The following is a 15,879-nucleotide window of genomic DNA, read 5'->3' on the forward strand; positions in this document are numbered from 1 at the left end:
CACACACACACACACACACACACACACAGGGTTAGCAGAGTTAAACAGCATCCCAAACGGCACCCTATTCCCCATACGCACTGCTCTGTGGGCTCTGGTCTAAAGTAGTGCACTATATAGGGAATAGGGTGCCATAGGGCTCTGGTCTAAAGTAGTGCACTATATAGGGAATAGGGTGCCATAGGGCTCTGGTCTAAAGTAGTGCACTATATAGGGAATAGGGTGCCAGAAGTCTCTGTTCTTAAGTAGTGCACTATATAATGACAGCTCACCTCTCACTACCTAGAGACAGCCTGTCATTTACTAAATAACCTTACAGACAGACACTCAGACTTACTTCTTCCTGTTGATGATGGTGAACGTGGCTAGGAGACAGATGATCAGGACTGCTACCATGGGAACAAAGATCATGATGTAGAGAGAGTTCTCATAACCTGTTGGACCAGGAGAGACCCATTAAACACACACTGGTGTTAACTAACTAACCTGGTGGACACATTAAATACACACTGGTGTTAACTAACTAACCTGGTGGACACATTAAATACACACTGGTGTTAACTAACTAACCTGGTGGACACATTAAATACACACTGGTGTTAACTAACTAACTAACCTGGTGGACAGATTAAATACACACTGGTGTTAACTAACATGTGATAAGGTATTACATACACACTGGTGTTAACTATCATGTGATAAGGTATTATATACACACTGGTATTAACTAACTAACATGTGATAAGGTAGTATATACACACTGGTGTTAACTAACATGATAAGGTATTATATACACACTGGTGTTAACTAACATGTGATAAGGTATTATATACACACTGGTATTAACTAACTAACATGTGATAAGGTATTATATACACACTGGTATTAACTAACTAACATGCGATAAGGTATTATATACACACTGGTATTAACTAACATGTGATAAGGTAGTATATACACACTGGTGTTAACTAACATGTGATAAGGTATTATATACACACTGATATTAACTAACGTGATAAGGTATTATATACACACTGGTATTAACTAACATGTGATAAGGTATCATATACACACTGGTGTTAACTAACATGTGATAAGGTATTATATACACACTGGTGTTAACTAACATGTGATAAGGTATCATATACACACTGGTGTTAACTAACTAACATGTGATAAGGTATTATATACACACTGGTATTAACTAACATGTGATAAGGTATTACATACACACTGGTGTTAACTAACATGTGATAAGGTATTATATACACACTGGTATTAACTAACTAACATGTGATAAGGTATTATATACACACTGGTATTAACTAACTAACATGTGATAAGGTATTATATACACACTGGTATTAACTAACTAACATGTGATAAGGTATTATATACACACTGGTGTTAACTAACATGTGATAAGGTATTATATACACACTGGTATTAACTAACATGTGATAAGGTATTATATACACACTGGTATTAACTAACATGTGATAAGGTATTATATACACACTGGTGTTAACTAACACGTGGTAAGGTATTATATACACACTGATATTAACTAACGTGATAAGGTATCATATACACACTGGTGTTAACTAACTAACATGTGATAAGGTATTATATACACACTGGTATTAACTAACTAACATGTGATAAGGTATTATATACACACTGGTATTAACTAACGTGATAAGGTATTATATACACACTGGTATTAACTAACTAACATGTGATAAGGTATTATATACACACTGGTATTAACTAACGTGATAAGGTATTATATACACACTGATATTAACTAACGTGATAAGGTATTATATACACACTGGTATTAACTAACTAACATGTGATAAGGTATTATATACACACTGGTATTAACTAACGTGATAAGGTATTATATACACACTGGTATTAACTAACGTGATAAGGTATTACTGTTGTATGACAGTGAATTCCCCCATGAGAGACGTAGTTATGTTGAATAGTGGATGATGATGAGATCTTACGTTGGGCCTGTACTACATAGAAGGAGATGGGTTCAGTCCAGGATCCGTTGCCAGCCAGGGAGGTGGCTCTGACCCGGGCAGAGTAGTTACCAGATCCAAGGTTACTGAGCCTGGCACCATGCTGCTCTCGATACAGCTGGCGAGACACACACTCATGCTTCTCTGACTGGACAGACAGAGAAACACGCTGTTAAGACTCCTGTTTCAACCACACGGCTGCAGGTAGTTAGCTAACTCTCCACTGAGCAGCTGTCCTGCATCACACCAACATTACTGGGTTACCCCCCCCCATTACAATGTCAACGATCAGTCATCATCCTCACCACCAACATTACTGGGTTACCCCCCCATTACAATGTCAACGATCAGTCATCATCCTCACCACCAACATTACTGGGTTACCCCTCCATTACAATGTCAACGATCAGTCATCATCCTCACCACCAACATCACTGGGTTACCCCCCCCCCCCATTACAATGTCAACGATCAGTCATCATCCTCACCACCAGCATTACTGGGTTACCCCCCCCCCCCCCATTACAATGTCAACGATCAGTCATCATCCTCACCACCAACATTACTGGGTTACCCCCCCCCCCATTACAATGTCAACGATCAGTCATCATCCTCACCACCATCATTACTGGGCTACCCCCCCCCATACAATGATCAGTCATCATCCTCACCACCAACATTACTGGGTTACCCCCCCCCCCATTACAATGTCAACGATCAGTCATCATCCTCACCACCAACATTACTGGGCTACCCCCCCCCCCCCATTACAATGTCAACGATCAGTCATTATCCTCACCACCAACATTACTGGGTTACCCCCCCCCCCCCCCCCCCCCCATTACAATGTCAACGATCAGTCATCATCCTCACCACCAACATTACTGGGTTACCCCCCCCCATTACAATGTCAACGATCAGTCATCATCCTCACCACCAACATTACTGGGTTACCCCCCCCCCCATTACAATGTCAACGATCAGTCATCATCCTCACCACCAACATTACTGGGTTACCCCCCATTACAATGTCAACGATCAGTCATCATCCTCACCACCAACATTACTGGGCTACCCCCCCCCCCCCCCATACAATGATCAGTCATCATCCTCACCACCAACATTACTGGGTTACCCCCCCCCCCCCCATTACAATGTCAACGATCAGTCATCATCCTCACCACCAACATTACTGGGCTACCCCCCCCCCCCCCATACAATGATCAGTCATCATCCTCACCACCAACATTACTGGGTTACCCCCCCCCCCCCATTACAATGTCAACGATCAGTCATCATCCTCACCACCAACATTACTGGGTTACCCCCCCCCATTACAATGTCAACGATCAGTCATCATCCTCACCACCAACATTACTGGGTTACCCCCCCCCCATTACAATGTCAACGATCAGTCATCATCCTCACCACCAACATTACTGGGTTACCCCCCCCCCCCATTACAATGTCAACGATCAGTCATCATCCTCACCACCAACATTACTGGGTTACCCCCCATTACAATGTCAACGATCAGTCATCATCCTCACCACCATTACTGGGTTACCCCCCCCCCATTACAATGTCAACGATCAGTCATCATCCTCACCACCAACATTACTGGGTTACCCCCCCCCCCCATTAATGTCAACGATCAGTCATCATCCTCACCACCAACATTAATGGGTTACCCCCCCCCCATTACAATGCCAACGATCAGTCATCATCCTCACCACCAACATTACTGGGCTACCCCCCCCCCCATACAATGTCAACGATCAGTCATCATCCTCACTACCAACATTAATGGGTTACCCCCCCCATTACAATGCCAACGATCAGTCATCATCCTCACCACCAACATTACTGGGTTACCCCCCCATTACAATGTCAACGATCAGTCATCATCCTCGCCACCAACATTACTGGGTTACCCCCCCATTACAATGTCAACGATCAGTCATCATCCTCGCCACCAACATTACTGGGTTACCCCCCCATTACAATGTCAACGATCAGTCATCATCCTCACCACCATTGAGGAAGGGAGCAGTGGAGCGGTGTGTGTCTTACCTCAGTGCCCAGTCTGAACTTGATCTCATACATGAGGATGAGTGCGTTGGGGGACGAGGGTTCAGGCCAGCGGAGGAACACAGAATCATCCTCTCCAGTCCAGATCACTGGGCCTGGAATGTCATCCGCCTTCTCTGTTGGTACGAGACATGACACAACATGTTACATATGGACCACACCAGAGGGGTTTACTATGAAGCAAGCTAAATCTCCTCAGGCTTTAATAAAGTTACCAGCTTCAGTTCACTTCACATTCCTGAGGGGTTTACTATGAAGCAAGCTAAATCTCCTCAGGCTTTAATAAAGTTACCAGCTTCAGTTCGCTTCACATTCCTGAGGGGTTTACTATGAAGCAAGCTAAATCTCCCCAGGCTTTAAGAAAGTTACCAGCTTCAGTTGGCTTCACATTCCTGAGGGGTTTACTATGAAGCAAGCTAAATCTCCTCAGGCTTTAATAAAGTTACCAGCTTCAGTTCGCTTCACATTCATGAGGGGTTTACTATGAAGCAAGCTAAATCTCCTCAGGCTTTAATAAAGTTACCAGCTTCAGTTCACCAGCTTCAGTTCGCTTCACATTCCTGAGGGGTTTACTATGAAGCAAGCTAAATCTCCTCAGGCTTTAATAAAGTTACCAGCTTCAGTTCGCTTCACATTCCTGAGGGGTTTACTATGAAGCAAGCTAAATCTCCTCAGGCTTTAATAAAGTTACCAGCTTCAGTTCGCTTCACATTCCATCTCAGGCTTCATCCGTACTACGATGGTGGATATTGCTCGTCCCCCTACCGGATAGCTCCAGTCGAACGCCCAACTCTTCATTGAGACAATGCTGAAACACCAATCCATGTGCGGGCGAGTCAGTGCCACATTTTCATTTAAAATAAAATAATGGGTAAAAAGTAACCTTGCAAATTCAGCGAGCTATGGTGTGAAATAGGCTGCTATTGCTGTGATTACATATTAATGCAGTCTTGCACGATCACCTAGCTCTTTCCCCACTCCTATCCATAACATGACTGTATTAAATCATACTGAAGTTCCACTGTGTAGTAAGTTTCAAATGTGGGGACATTTCCAGAGCGCAGAGGGGGGAAGAAAAGAGGAGGAACAGCAGCATGTGTTCACAGAGCAGAGGGGGGAAGAACAGAGGAGGAACAGCAGCATGGGTTCACAGACAGAGGGGGGAAGAACAGAGGAGGAACAGCAGCATGTGTTCACAGACAGAGGGGGGAAGAACAGAGGAGGAACAGCAGCATGGGTTCACAGAGCAGAGGGGGGAAGAACAGAGGAGGAACAGCAGCATGGGTTCACAGAGCAGAGGGGGGAAGAACAGAGAAGGAACAGCAGCATGTGTTCACAGAGCAGAGGGGGGAAGAACAGAGGAGGAACAGCAGCATGTGTACACAGAGCAGAGGGGGGAAGAACAGAGGAGGAACAGCAGCATGTGTTCACAGAGCAGAGGGGGGAAGAACAGAGGAGGAACAGCAGCATGTGTTCACAGAGCAGAGGGGGGAAGAACAGAGGAGGAAACAGCATGTGTTCACAGAGCAAAGGGGGGAAGAACAGAGGAGGAACAGCAGCATGTGTTCACAGAGCAGAGGGGGGAAGAACAGAGGAGGAACAGCAGCATGTGTTCACAGAGCAGAGGGGGGAAGAACAGAGGAGGAACAGCAGCATGTGGCGGTCACCGAGTCTGTTGTGGCGGTCACCGAGTCTGTTGTGGCGGTCACCGAGTCTGTTGTGGCGTTCACCGAGTCTGTTGTGGCGGTCACCGAGTCTGTTGTGGCGGTCACCGAGTCTTGTGGCGGTCATCGAGTCTTGTGGCGGTCATCGAGTCTTGTGGCGGTCATCGAATCTGTCGTGGCGGTCATCGAGTCTTACATGCTGCTGTTCCTCCTCTGTTCTACCCCCCTCTGCTCTGTGAACAGAGGGGGGTAGAACAGAGGAGGAACAGCAGCATGTAAGACTCGATGACCGCCACGACAGATTCGATGACCGCCACAAGACTCGATGACCGCCACAAGACTCGATGACCGCCACAACAGACTCAATGACCGCCACAACAGTGGAGGCTCCTCAGAGGAGGAAGCGGACTCCATCCTCCTCAGTGAATGTCAGAAAATAGAAATAGTGAAACATTTAAAAAATTAAGTTGACCTTTTTAGATAAAACTATACTAAATATATTCAAGTCATCAAATAACTGATAAAAACACTGTTTTGCAATGAAGGTCTACAGTAGCCTCAACAGCGCTGTTGGCTAGCCTGCTAGCTGGCTATGTTTTCCAATAGTGGAACTCTTTCAAGTCAAGGTATTGCTTTTGGTTCTATTAATTTATTGCCACTGGGGCCTGCCGGGGTAACTGCTAAACTGCTTGCTGACTACTGCATGATTGTAGCGGTTTTACGAATGCATTAGCTCTCGTAGCTATGTTGACTAGCTATGGCGTAGCTAATATGGTGACAACAATGTAGGCGGTGTGTAGCGGTTATGATATGAAGGTTTGGCTTGGAAGTTTTTTCTCGCCTGATCACAGACAGCTGATGTGGTGCACTAAAGTCTGCAAGCGAATGGAAAAGTTGAAGAGGAGAGCGCGTAGATGCGAGAAGGAATTCTACAACGAGTGAAAGTGATCACTCGTTCTACAACAAAGTGATCATGCTGTTTGTGTGTGGCTGCTACGACAGTGGTCATGCTGTTTGTATGTGGCTGCTATGACAGTGGTCATGCTGTTTGTATGTGGCTGCTATGACAGTGGTCATGCTGTTTGTATGTGGCTGCTATGACAGTGGTCATGCTGTTTGTATGTGGCTGCTATGACAGTGGTCATGCTGTTTGTATGTGGCTGCTATGACAGTGGTCATGCTGTTTGTATGTGGCTGCTATGACAGTGGTCATGCTGTTTGTATGTGGCTGCTATAAGAGTGACTGCTATGACAGTGATCATGCTGTTTGTACGTGGCTGCTATGACAGTGATTGTGACGTAGAAGTCCGTCACTGGCCGCGGGCAGCATTTGGTTCTTTAACGCACACACATATTCATCACTCCTCCCTGCGCCATTATACCATAAGTTAACAATGTGGGTCGACACACAATTTAACTTCTGTCTTGGTGCATGCATTTCACACTTGTCAATGTTCATATTTGAGAGATACAATAATTATTATACTTATCAATGTTGTGGATGAGCGCATTGTTTGTTTGTTCTGTTCCTCTCTCTCCATCTCTGTAGCTTCCGGGTATGCTGGAAAAGGACCCGAGCTAAGGGAATTGGGTTGGCTTTATAGTGCCTGTCACAAATGGCTCATTAATGCATATGGGCATATTGAAAGATATTGTCAGTAGTGATGTAATGTTGTAAATGTTATGTTGTGATATTGTTTAAAACCGTGTTGCAAAGTATATCCTTTAGTATGTTTAGTTCATGGAAAATGTAGGTTTGTATTGTTAATTGATTAATTAATTAGGGTTAATTGTTCTGAGGGGAGGGGCTAGCCCTACAAAAGGAGCCTCTCTCCAGTCTCTAGAGGGGGATTTTTGGGATTGAGCTGTGGATGGGGCAGCATTGTTTTTAAGCTGTCCCATAAGGTAGACGTTGATGGCAGTACTGTTGTTTTCTGTTCCGGAATCACTTGTAAATAAACACCTTTGCACAGAAGAACTTTTGCGGTTCCGCCATCTTTTTTATTTTTATAGAGGTTAGGTTATCCAGTTTAGCCATCTGGCCTACTCTACGTGACAGTGATCATGCTGTTTGTATGTGGCTGCTATGACAGTGATCATGCTGTTTGTGTGTGGCTGCTATGACAGTGATCATGCTGTTTGTATGTGGCTGCTATGACAGTGGTCATGCTGTTTGTATGTAGCTGCTATGACAGTGGTCATGCTGTTTGTATGTGGCTGCTATGACAGTGATCATGCTGTTTGTACGTGGCTGCTATGACAGTGATTGTGACGTAGAAGTCCGTCACTGGCCGCGGGCAGCATTTGGTTCTTTAACGCACACACATATTCATCACTCCTCCCTGCGCCATTATACCATAAGTTAACAATGTGGGTCGACACACAATTTAACTTCTGTCTTGGTGCATGCATTTCACACTTGTCAATGTTCATATTTGAGAGATACAATAATTATTATACTTATCAATGTTGTGGATGAGCGCATTGTTTGTTTGTTCTGTTCCTCTCTCTCCATCTCTGTAGCTTCCGGGTATGCTGGAAAAGGACCCGAGCTAAGGGAATTGGGTTGGCTTTATAGTGCCTGTCACAAATGGCTCATTAATGCATATGGGCATATTGAAAGATATTGTCAGTAGTGATGTAATGTTGTAAATGTTATGTTGTGATATTGTTTAAAACCGTGTTGCAATGTATATCCTTTAGTATGTTTAGTTCATGGAAAATGTAGGTTTGTATTGTTAATTGATTAATTAATTAGGGTTAATTGTTCTGAGGGGAGGGGCTAGCCCTACAAAAGGAGCCTCTCTCCAGTCTCTAGAGGGGGATTTTTGGGATTGAGCTGTGGATGGGGCAGCATTGTTTTTAAACTGTCCCATAAGGTAGACGTTGATGGCAGTACTGTTGTTTTCTGTTCCGGAATCACTTGTAAATAAACACCTTTGCACAGAAGAACTTTTGCGGTTCCGCCATCTTTTTTATTTTTATAGAGGTTAGGTTATCCAGTTTAGCCATCTGGCCTACTCTACGTGACAGTGATCATGCTGTTTGTACGTGGCTGCTATGACAGTGATCATGCTGTTTGTGTGTGTCTGCTATGACAGTGATCATGCTGTTTGTGTGTGGCTGCTATGACCGTGATCATGCTGTTTGTATGTGGCTGCTATGACAGTGATCATGCTGTTCGTATGTGGCTGCTATGACAGTGATCATGCTGTTTGTGTGTGGCTGCTATGACTGCTATGGCTGGTTTGACCTAGTCACAGTCTTTCACCGTGATCCCTTTCATTTATCTCTTGACCTGGGTACCTACGTTGTAAACTTACATTCACAGGCCAGGTTGTAGCAACCTCCTGATGGGTACAGGGAAAATTAGAGTATCAATGTTAAATGGGAGGGTCTTTCTCTCCACCCCATGGACTTTTGGGGCATGGTCTTTCAGACTAGGATCTTTCTCTCTCTGAACATGCTTAGAATGATGTCTTGTATTTATTATTATGGATCCCCATTAGTTCATGCCAAGGCAACAGCTACTCTTCCTGGGGTTTATTATGGATCCCCATTAGTTCCTGCCAAGGCAGCAGCTACTCTTCCGGGGGTTTATTTATTATGGATCCCCATTAGTTCCTGCCAAGGCAGCAGCTACTCTTCCTGGGGTTTATTATGGATCCCCATTAGTTCCTGCCAAGGCAGCAGCTACTCTTCCTGGGGTTTATTATGGATCCCCATTAGTTCCTGCCAAGGCAGCAGGTACTCTTCCTGGGTTTATTATGGATCCCCATTAGTTCCTGCCAAGAGTTAGCCTTCCCTGGAGCAGGTTAGTTCTGAATGCAGGATAGTGGAGTTAGCCCTGAGTTAGCCTTCCCTGGAGCAGGTTAGTTCTGAATGCAGGATAGTGGAGTTAGCCAGCCCTGGAGCAGGTTAGTTCTGAATGCAGGATAGTGGAGTTAGCCCTGAGTTAGCCAGCCCTGGAGCAGGTTAGTTCTGAATGCAGGATAGTGGAGTTAGCCCTGCGTTAGCCTTCCCCGGAGCAGGTTAGTTCTGAATGCAGGATAGTGGAGTTAGCCCTGAGTTAGCCAGCCCTGGAGCAGGTTAGGTCTGAATGATTGGTTGTCATAGAAATACCCCTCAAACCTGCTTCGTGGGATACCCCTCAAACCTGCTTCGTAGGATACCCCTCAAACCTGCTTCGTAGGATACCCCTCAAACCTGCTTCGTAGGATACCCCTCAAACCTGCTTCGTAGGATACCCCTCAAACCTGCTTCGTAGGATACCCCTCAAACCTGCTTCGTAGGATACCCCTCAAACCTGCTTCGTAGGATACCCCTCAAACCTGCTTCGTAGGATACCCCTCAAACCTGCTTCATAGGATACCCCTCAAACCTGCTTCATAGGATACCCCTCAAACCTGCTTCATAGGATACCCCTCAAACCTGCTTCATAGGATACCCCTCAAACCTGCTTCATAGGATACCCCTCAAACCTGCTTCATAGGATACCCCTCAAACCTGCTTCATAGGATACCCCTCAGTTCCAATGAACATATGTTAAATCAGCGTCAGTCATAAAATCTTCTAGTAGTGATATATATATATATATGACAATATATGACATGATAACACACATGAATTCACCTCACGCAAACAAGAAAAGTGTCAGGCATCAAGATGAAATCTGCAGTGCTGAGTAACTCGTACTAGTACTGAGTAACTCATACTATGGGAATGTTTAGTTTCAACCAAAGCTCTACTGTATAACGAAAGAGAGACGAGGGAGCAGTACGAACCTGCAGGTTTGGTCCTGGAGAAGACGAACTCTGCCGCGCTGCAGCGTTTCACCTGTTGGTTACAGGCGTGGATGTCGATCCGGTAAACCGTGAACGGCTGCAGACCGGATATCTGCAGCTCCCGCTCGCTGACTGCCCACTCTACGAAGTCATACTCCCTGTCCGCTAACTCTGCCTCTGTAGCGTTGGCCCAAAGGTCAGGTGACGTGGCGTTAGGGTAGGCGGTCACACCACGGTGGATGGTACGGTTAGCCACGCCAAATAGATCCCGACGGCGCCGGTCTGGAGGTCTGGAGGAGAGGGAGAGAGAGCAGAGGGATGTGGGAGTGACAATCACAGTCGTCCAAACACTAACAATACACTAGTCAACAAATAACCTGTGTGGTGGAATCCTTTCAATGGCAAACACGGCTTGGATTTTCAGCAGTAGAGAGGATTGTTCAGTTAGAATCTCCCTCCCTCTATTACACTGATCCAGTCGTTGCTTCAGGGGATCTCCTCTGTTCATGTGTTCCATGACTATTCCAGATGGACTCCTCTACATTTCCAGTCAGACGACACCAGATCCAGTCAGACGACACCAGATCCAGTCAGACGACACCAGATCCAGTCAGACGACACCAGATCCAGGGTGTCTGGCGGGGAGCTGCCGTGGCAGACTGGGATTTTCAATCCCTTCTCTTCCTCCCCTCCCTTTTTTTCCATTGCTCTCTCTGTAAATCCTGACGTTTCTCTCACTAGGGTGCTTCCCTATAGACATGTTCCAGTAGAGCTGACCAGGGCTGTTTGACTGGCTGGGGAACAGACAGACGGACAGACAAACCTATCCTCTGAGCAGTCTGACAGAACTCTGGCTGGGGAACAGACAGACGGACACAGACAAACCTATCCTCTGAGCAGTCTGACAGAACTCTGGCTGGGGAACAGACAGACGGACACAGACAAACCTATCCTCTGAGCAGCCTGACAGAACTCTGGCTGGGGAACAGACTGACAGACACAGACAAACCTATCCTCTGAGCAGCCTGACAGAACTCTGGCTGGCCGGATCTCCTGGACAGTATTTCGATGAGAGAGTCAGACCATGAACAAACTAGAATGGTCCAAACACACCAAAACATTCGTGAAGAGGTCACGACAAAACCTATTCCCCCTCAGGAGACTGAAAAGATTTGGCATGGGTCCTCAGATCCTCAAAAGGTTTTACAGCTGCACCATCGAGAGCATCCTGACGGGTTGCATCACTGCCTGGTACGGCAACTGCTCGGCCTCCGACAGCAAGGCACTACAGAGGGTAGAGTGTACGGCTCATCACTGTAAGGTCAGCATTTCACTGGAAGGTCTACACCTTTTGTATTTGGAACACGTGACAAATAAACTTTGAAATGATTTGATTGAAATGCAACTTCACCAGATGGAGATGGGTAAATTAGACTAACCAGATGGGTAAATTAGACTAACCAGATGGGTAAATTAGACTAACCAGATGGGTAAATTAGACTAACCAGATGGGTGAATTAGACTACCCAGATGGGTAAATTAGACTACCCAGATGGGTAAATTAGACTACCCAGATGGGTAAATTAGACTACCCAGATGGGTAAATTAGACTACCCAGATGGGTAAATTAGACTACCCAGATGGGTAAATTAGACTACCCAGATGGGTAAATTAGACTAACCAGATGGGTAAATTAGACTAACCAGATGGGTAAATTAGACTAACCAGATGGGTAAATTAGACTAACCAGATGGGTAAATTAGACTAACCAGGTGGGTAAATTAGACTAACCAGATGGGTAAATTAGACTAACCAGATGGGTAAATTAGACTAACCAGATGGGTAAATAAGACTAACCAGATGGGTAAATTAGACTAACCAGATGGGTAAATTAGACTAACCAGGTGGGTAAATTAGACTAACCAGATGGGTAAATTAGACTAACCAGATGGGTAAATTAGACTAACCAGATGGGTTAATTAGACTAACCAGATGGGTTAATTAGACTAACCAGATGGGTAAATTAGACTAACCAGATGGGTAAATTAGACTAACCAGATGGGTAAATTAGACTAACCAGATGGTAAATTAGACATGAATTCAGTCTTTATATTACTGTATCATAGACTAACCAGATGGTAAATTAGACTAACCAGATGGGTAAATTAGACTAACCAGATGGTAAATTAGACATGCATTCAGTCTTTATATTACTGTATCATAGATCAACCAGATGGTAACAGACCAACCAGATGGTAACAGACCAACCAGATGGTAACAGACCAACCAGATGGTACCAGATGGTAATAGACCAACCAGATGGTAACAGACCAACCAGATGGTAACAGATGGTACCAGACCAACCAGATGGTACCAGATGGCAACAGACCACCCAGATGGTAACACCCTGAGACGGGCCGTCAGTCCCCCACCCTGAGACGGGCCGTCCGTCCCCCACCCTGAGACGGGCCGTCCGTCCCCCACCCTGAGCATTGATTCATCATCAGAGGCTGTAGAGAAACCAGATTTAGTCATCACATATAATTTAACAGTTAATTTTCACGCCATGCTGTTCATTTCAATAATTTATTAGAATTAACCGGTTTCTGAGTTATTTATGCAAGGAAAAATAATCCCGTTAAATCTCAGTAACCGGGTTCACGCCAGTCAACCGTACTGCCTAATGATCATGATATTTAATCAGCTTCTTGATATGCCACACCTGTCAGGTAGATGGATTATCTTGGCAAAGGAGAAATACTCACTAACAGGGATTTAAACAGATTTGTGCATAGAATCAGCTTTTTGTGCGTATGGAGCATTTCTGGGATCTTTTATTTCATGAAACTTGGGACCAACACTTTACATGTCGCGTTTATATTTTTGTTCTGTATAAATGGCCATTTGTTCAACAAGACTGCTCATATTTGTTTTCCATTTCAGAAGATTTAGGTTGTGTCCTACTGGATCCTACCCAGGTGTGTGTTACGGCCTGTGATCTGCTTACCTGGGGGTAAAGATAGAGTTGTGTAAGACGTTCTCCCCAGGTGTGTGTGTGTGTTACGGCCTGTGATCTGCTTACCTGGGGGTAAAGATAGAGTTGTGTAAGACGTTCTCCCCAGGTGTGTGTGTGTGTTACCTGGGGGTAAAGATAGAGTTGTGTAAGACGTTCTCCCCAGGTGTGTGTGTGTGTTACCTGGGGGTAAAGATAGAGTTGTGTAAGACGTTCTCCCCAGGTGTGTGTGTGTGTTACCTGGGGGTAAAGATAGAGTTGTGTAAGACGTTCTCCCCAGGTGTGTGTGTGTGTTACCTGGGGGTAAAGATAGAGTTGTGTAAGACGTTCTCCCCAGGTGTGTGTGTGTGTTACCTGGGGGTAAAGATAGAGTTGTGTAAGACGTTCTCCCCAGGTGTGTGTGTGTGTTACCTGGGGGTAAAGATAGAGTTGTGTAAGACGTTCTCCCCAGGTGTGTGTGTGTGTTACCTGGGGGTAAAGATAGAGTTGTGTAAGACGTTCTCCCCAGGTGTGTGTGTGTGTTACCTGGGGGTAAAGATAGAGTTGTGTAAGACGTTCTCCCCAGGTGTGTGTGTGTGTTACCTGGGGGTAAAGATAGAGTTGTGTAAGACGTTCTCCCCAGGTGTGTGTGTGTGTTACCTGGGGGTAAAGATAGAGTTGGGTAAGACGTTCTCCCCAGGTGTGTGTGTGTGTTACCTGGGGGTAAAGATAGAGTTGTGTAAGACGTTCTCCCCAGGTGTGTGTGTGTGTTACCTGGGGGTAAAGATAGAGTTGTGTAAGACGTTCTCCCCAGGTGTGTGTGTGTGTTACCTGGGGGTAAAGATAGAGTTGGGTAAGACGTTCTCCCCAGGTGTGTGTGTGTGTTACCTGGGGGTAAAGATAGAGTTGTGTAAGACGTTCTCCCCAGGTGTGTGTGTGTGTTACCTGGGGGTAAAGATAGAGTTGTGTAAGACGTTCTCCCCAGGTGTGTGTGTGTGTTACCTGGGGGTAAAGATAGAGTTGTGTAAGACGTTCTCCCCAGGTGTGTGTGTGTGTTACCTGGGGGTAAAGATAGAGTTGTGTAAGACGTTCTCCCCAGGTGTGTGTGTGTGTTAAGGCCTGTGATCTGCTTACCTGGGGGTAAAGATAGAGTTGTGTAAGACGTTCTCCCCAGGTGTGTGTGTGTGTTACCTGGGGGTAAAGATAGAGTTGTGTAAGACGTTCTCCCCAGGTGTGTGTGTGTGTTAAGGCCTGTGATCTGCTTACCTGGGGGTAAAGATAGAGTTGTGTAAGACGTTCTCCCCAGGTGTGTGTGTGTGTTACCTGGGGGTAAAGATAGAGTTGTGTAAGACGTTCTCCCCAGGTGTGTGTGTGTGTTACCTGGGGGTAAAGATAGAGTTGTGTAAGACGTTCTCCCCAGGTGTGTGTGTGTGTTAAGGCCTGTGATCTGCTTACCTGGGGGTAAAGATAGAGTTGTGTAAGACGTTCTCCCCAGGTGTGTGTGTGTGTTAAGGCCTGTGATCTGCTTACCTGGGGGTAAAGATAGAGTTGTGTAAGAAGTTCTCAAAGACTTTTCTGTATGAAGCGTCAGCTGCTTCTGCCTCCAGGTCTCCTACAGATTTAGGACAGGGACAGCACGGCCCCTTGTCCCCCCCACCAACGTCTGGTTTAGTAGGCTTCAGGTCCTCCTCCATGTCAGTCAACCCGGTAGCAGCTATACGGACCGGGATCTTCAGTTCTGAGGAGACAGAGAGAGGAGGGGTTAGGGTGGAGGGGTTAGGGTGTAGGGGTTAGGGTGGAGGGGTCAGAGTATATGGGTCAGGGTGTATGGGTCAGGGTGGAGGGGTCAGGGTGGAGGGGTCAGGGTGGAGGGGTCAGGGTGGAGGGGTCAGGGTGGAGGGGTCGGGGTGGAGGGGTCAGGGTGTAGGGGTCAGGGTGGAGGGGTTAGGGTGGAGGGGTCAGAGTATATGGGTCAGAGTATATGGGTCAGGGTGGAGGGGTCAGGGTGGAGGGGTCAGGGTGGAGGGGTTAGGGTGTATGGGTCAGGGTGTAGGGGTCAGGGTGTAGGGGTTAGGGTGGAGGGGTTATGGTGTATGGGTCAGGGTGTAGGGGTCAGGGTGGAGGGGTTAGGGTGTATGGGTCAGGGTGGAGGGGTTAGGGTGTATGGGTCAGGGTGGAGGGGTCAGGGTGGAGGGGTTAGGGTGGAGGGGTTATGGTGTATGGGTCAGGGTGTAGGGGTCAGGGTGGAGGGGTTAGGGTGTATGGGTCAGGGTGGAGGGGTTAGGGTGGAGGGGTTAGGGTGGAGGGGTGTAT

General features: G+C 46.1%; 1 protein-coding gene across 1 annotated transcript in view; it reads right to left on the bottom strand.

The window, feature by feature from the left end:
* Positions 1-15,879, bottom strand: part of LOC109886841 (insulin-like growth factor 1 receptor) — a 113,960-nt gene that overhangs the window by 19,628 nt on the left and 78,453 nt on the right. The window contains 5 exon segments of the mRNA XM_031812567.1: positions 338-434; positions 2,019-2,184; positions 4,109-4,242; positions 10,575-10,864; positions 15,097-15,304. Of these exon segments, the coding sequence (XP_031668427.1) occupies positions 338-434; positions 2,019-2,184; positions 4,109-4,242; positions 10,575-10,864; positions 15,097-15,304 (895 nt within the window).

This window comes from Oncorhynchus kisutch, unplaced genomic scaffold (genome assembly GCF_002021735.2).
Source record: "Oncorhynchus kisutch isolate 150728-3 unplaced genomic scaffold, Okis_V2 Okis03b-Okis08b_hom, whole genome shotgun sequence".
NCBI lineage: Eukaryota > Metazoa > Chordata > Actinopteri > Salmoniformes > Salmonidae > Oncorhynchus > Oncorhynchus kisutch.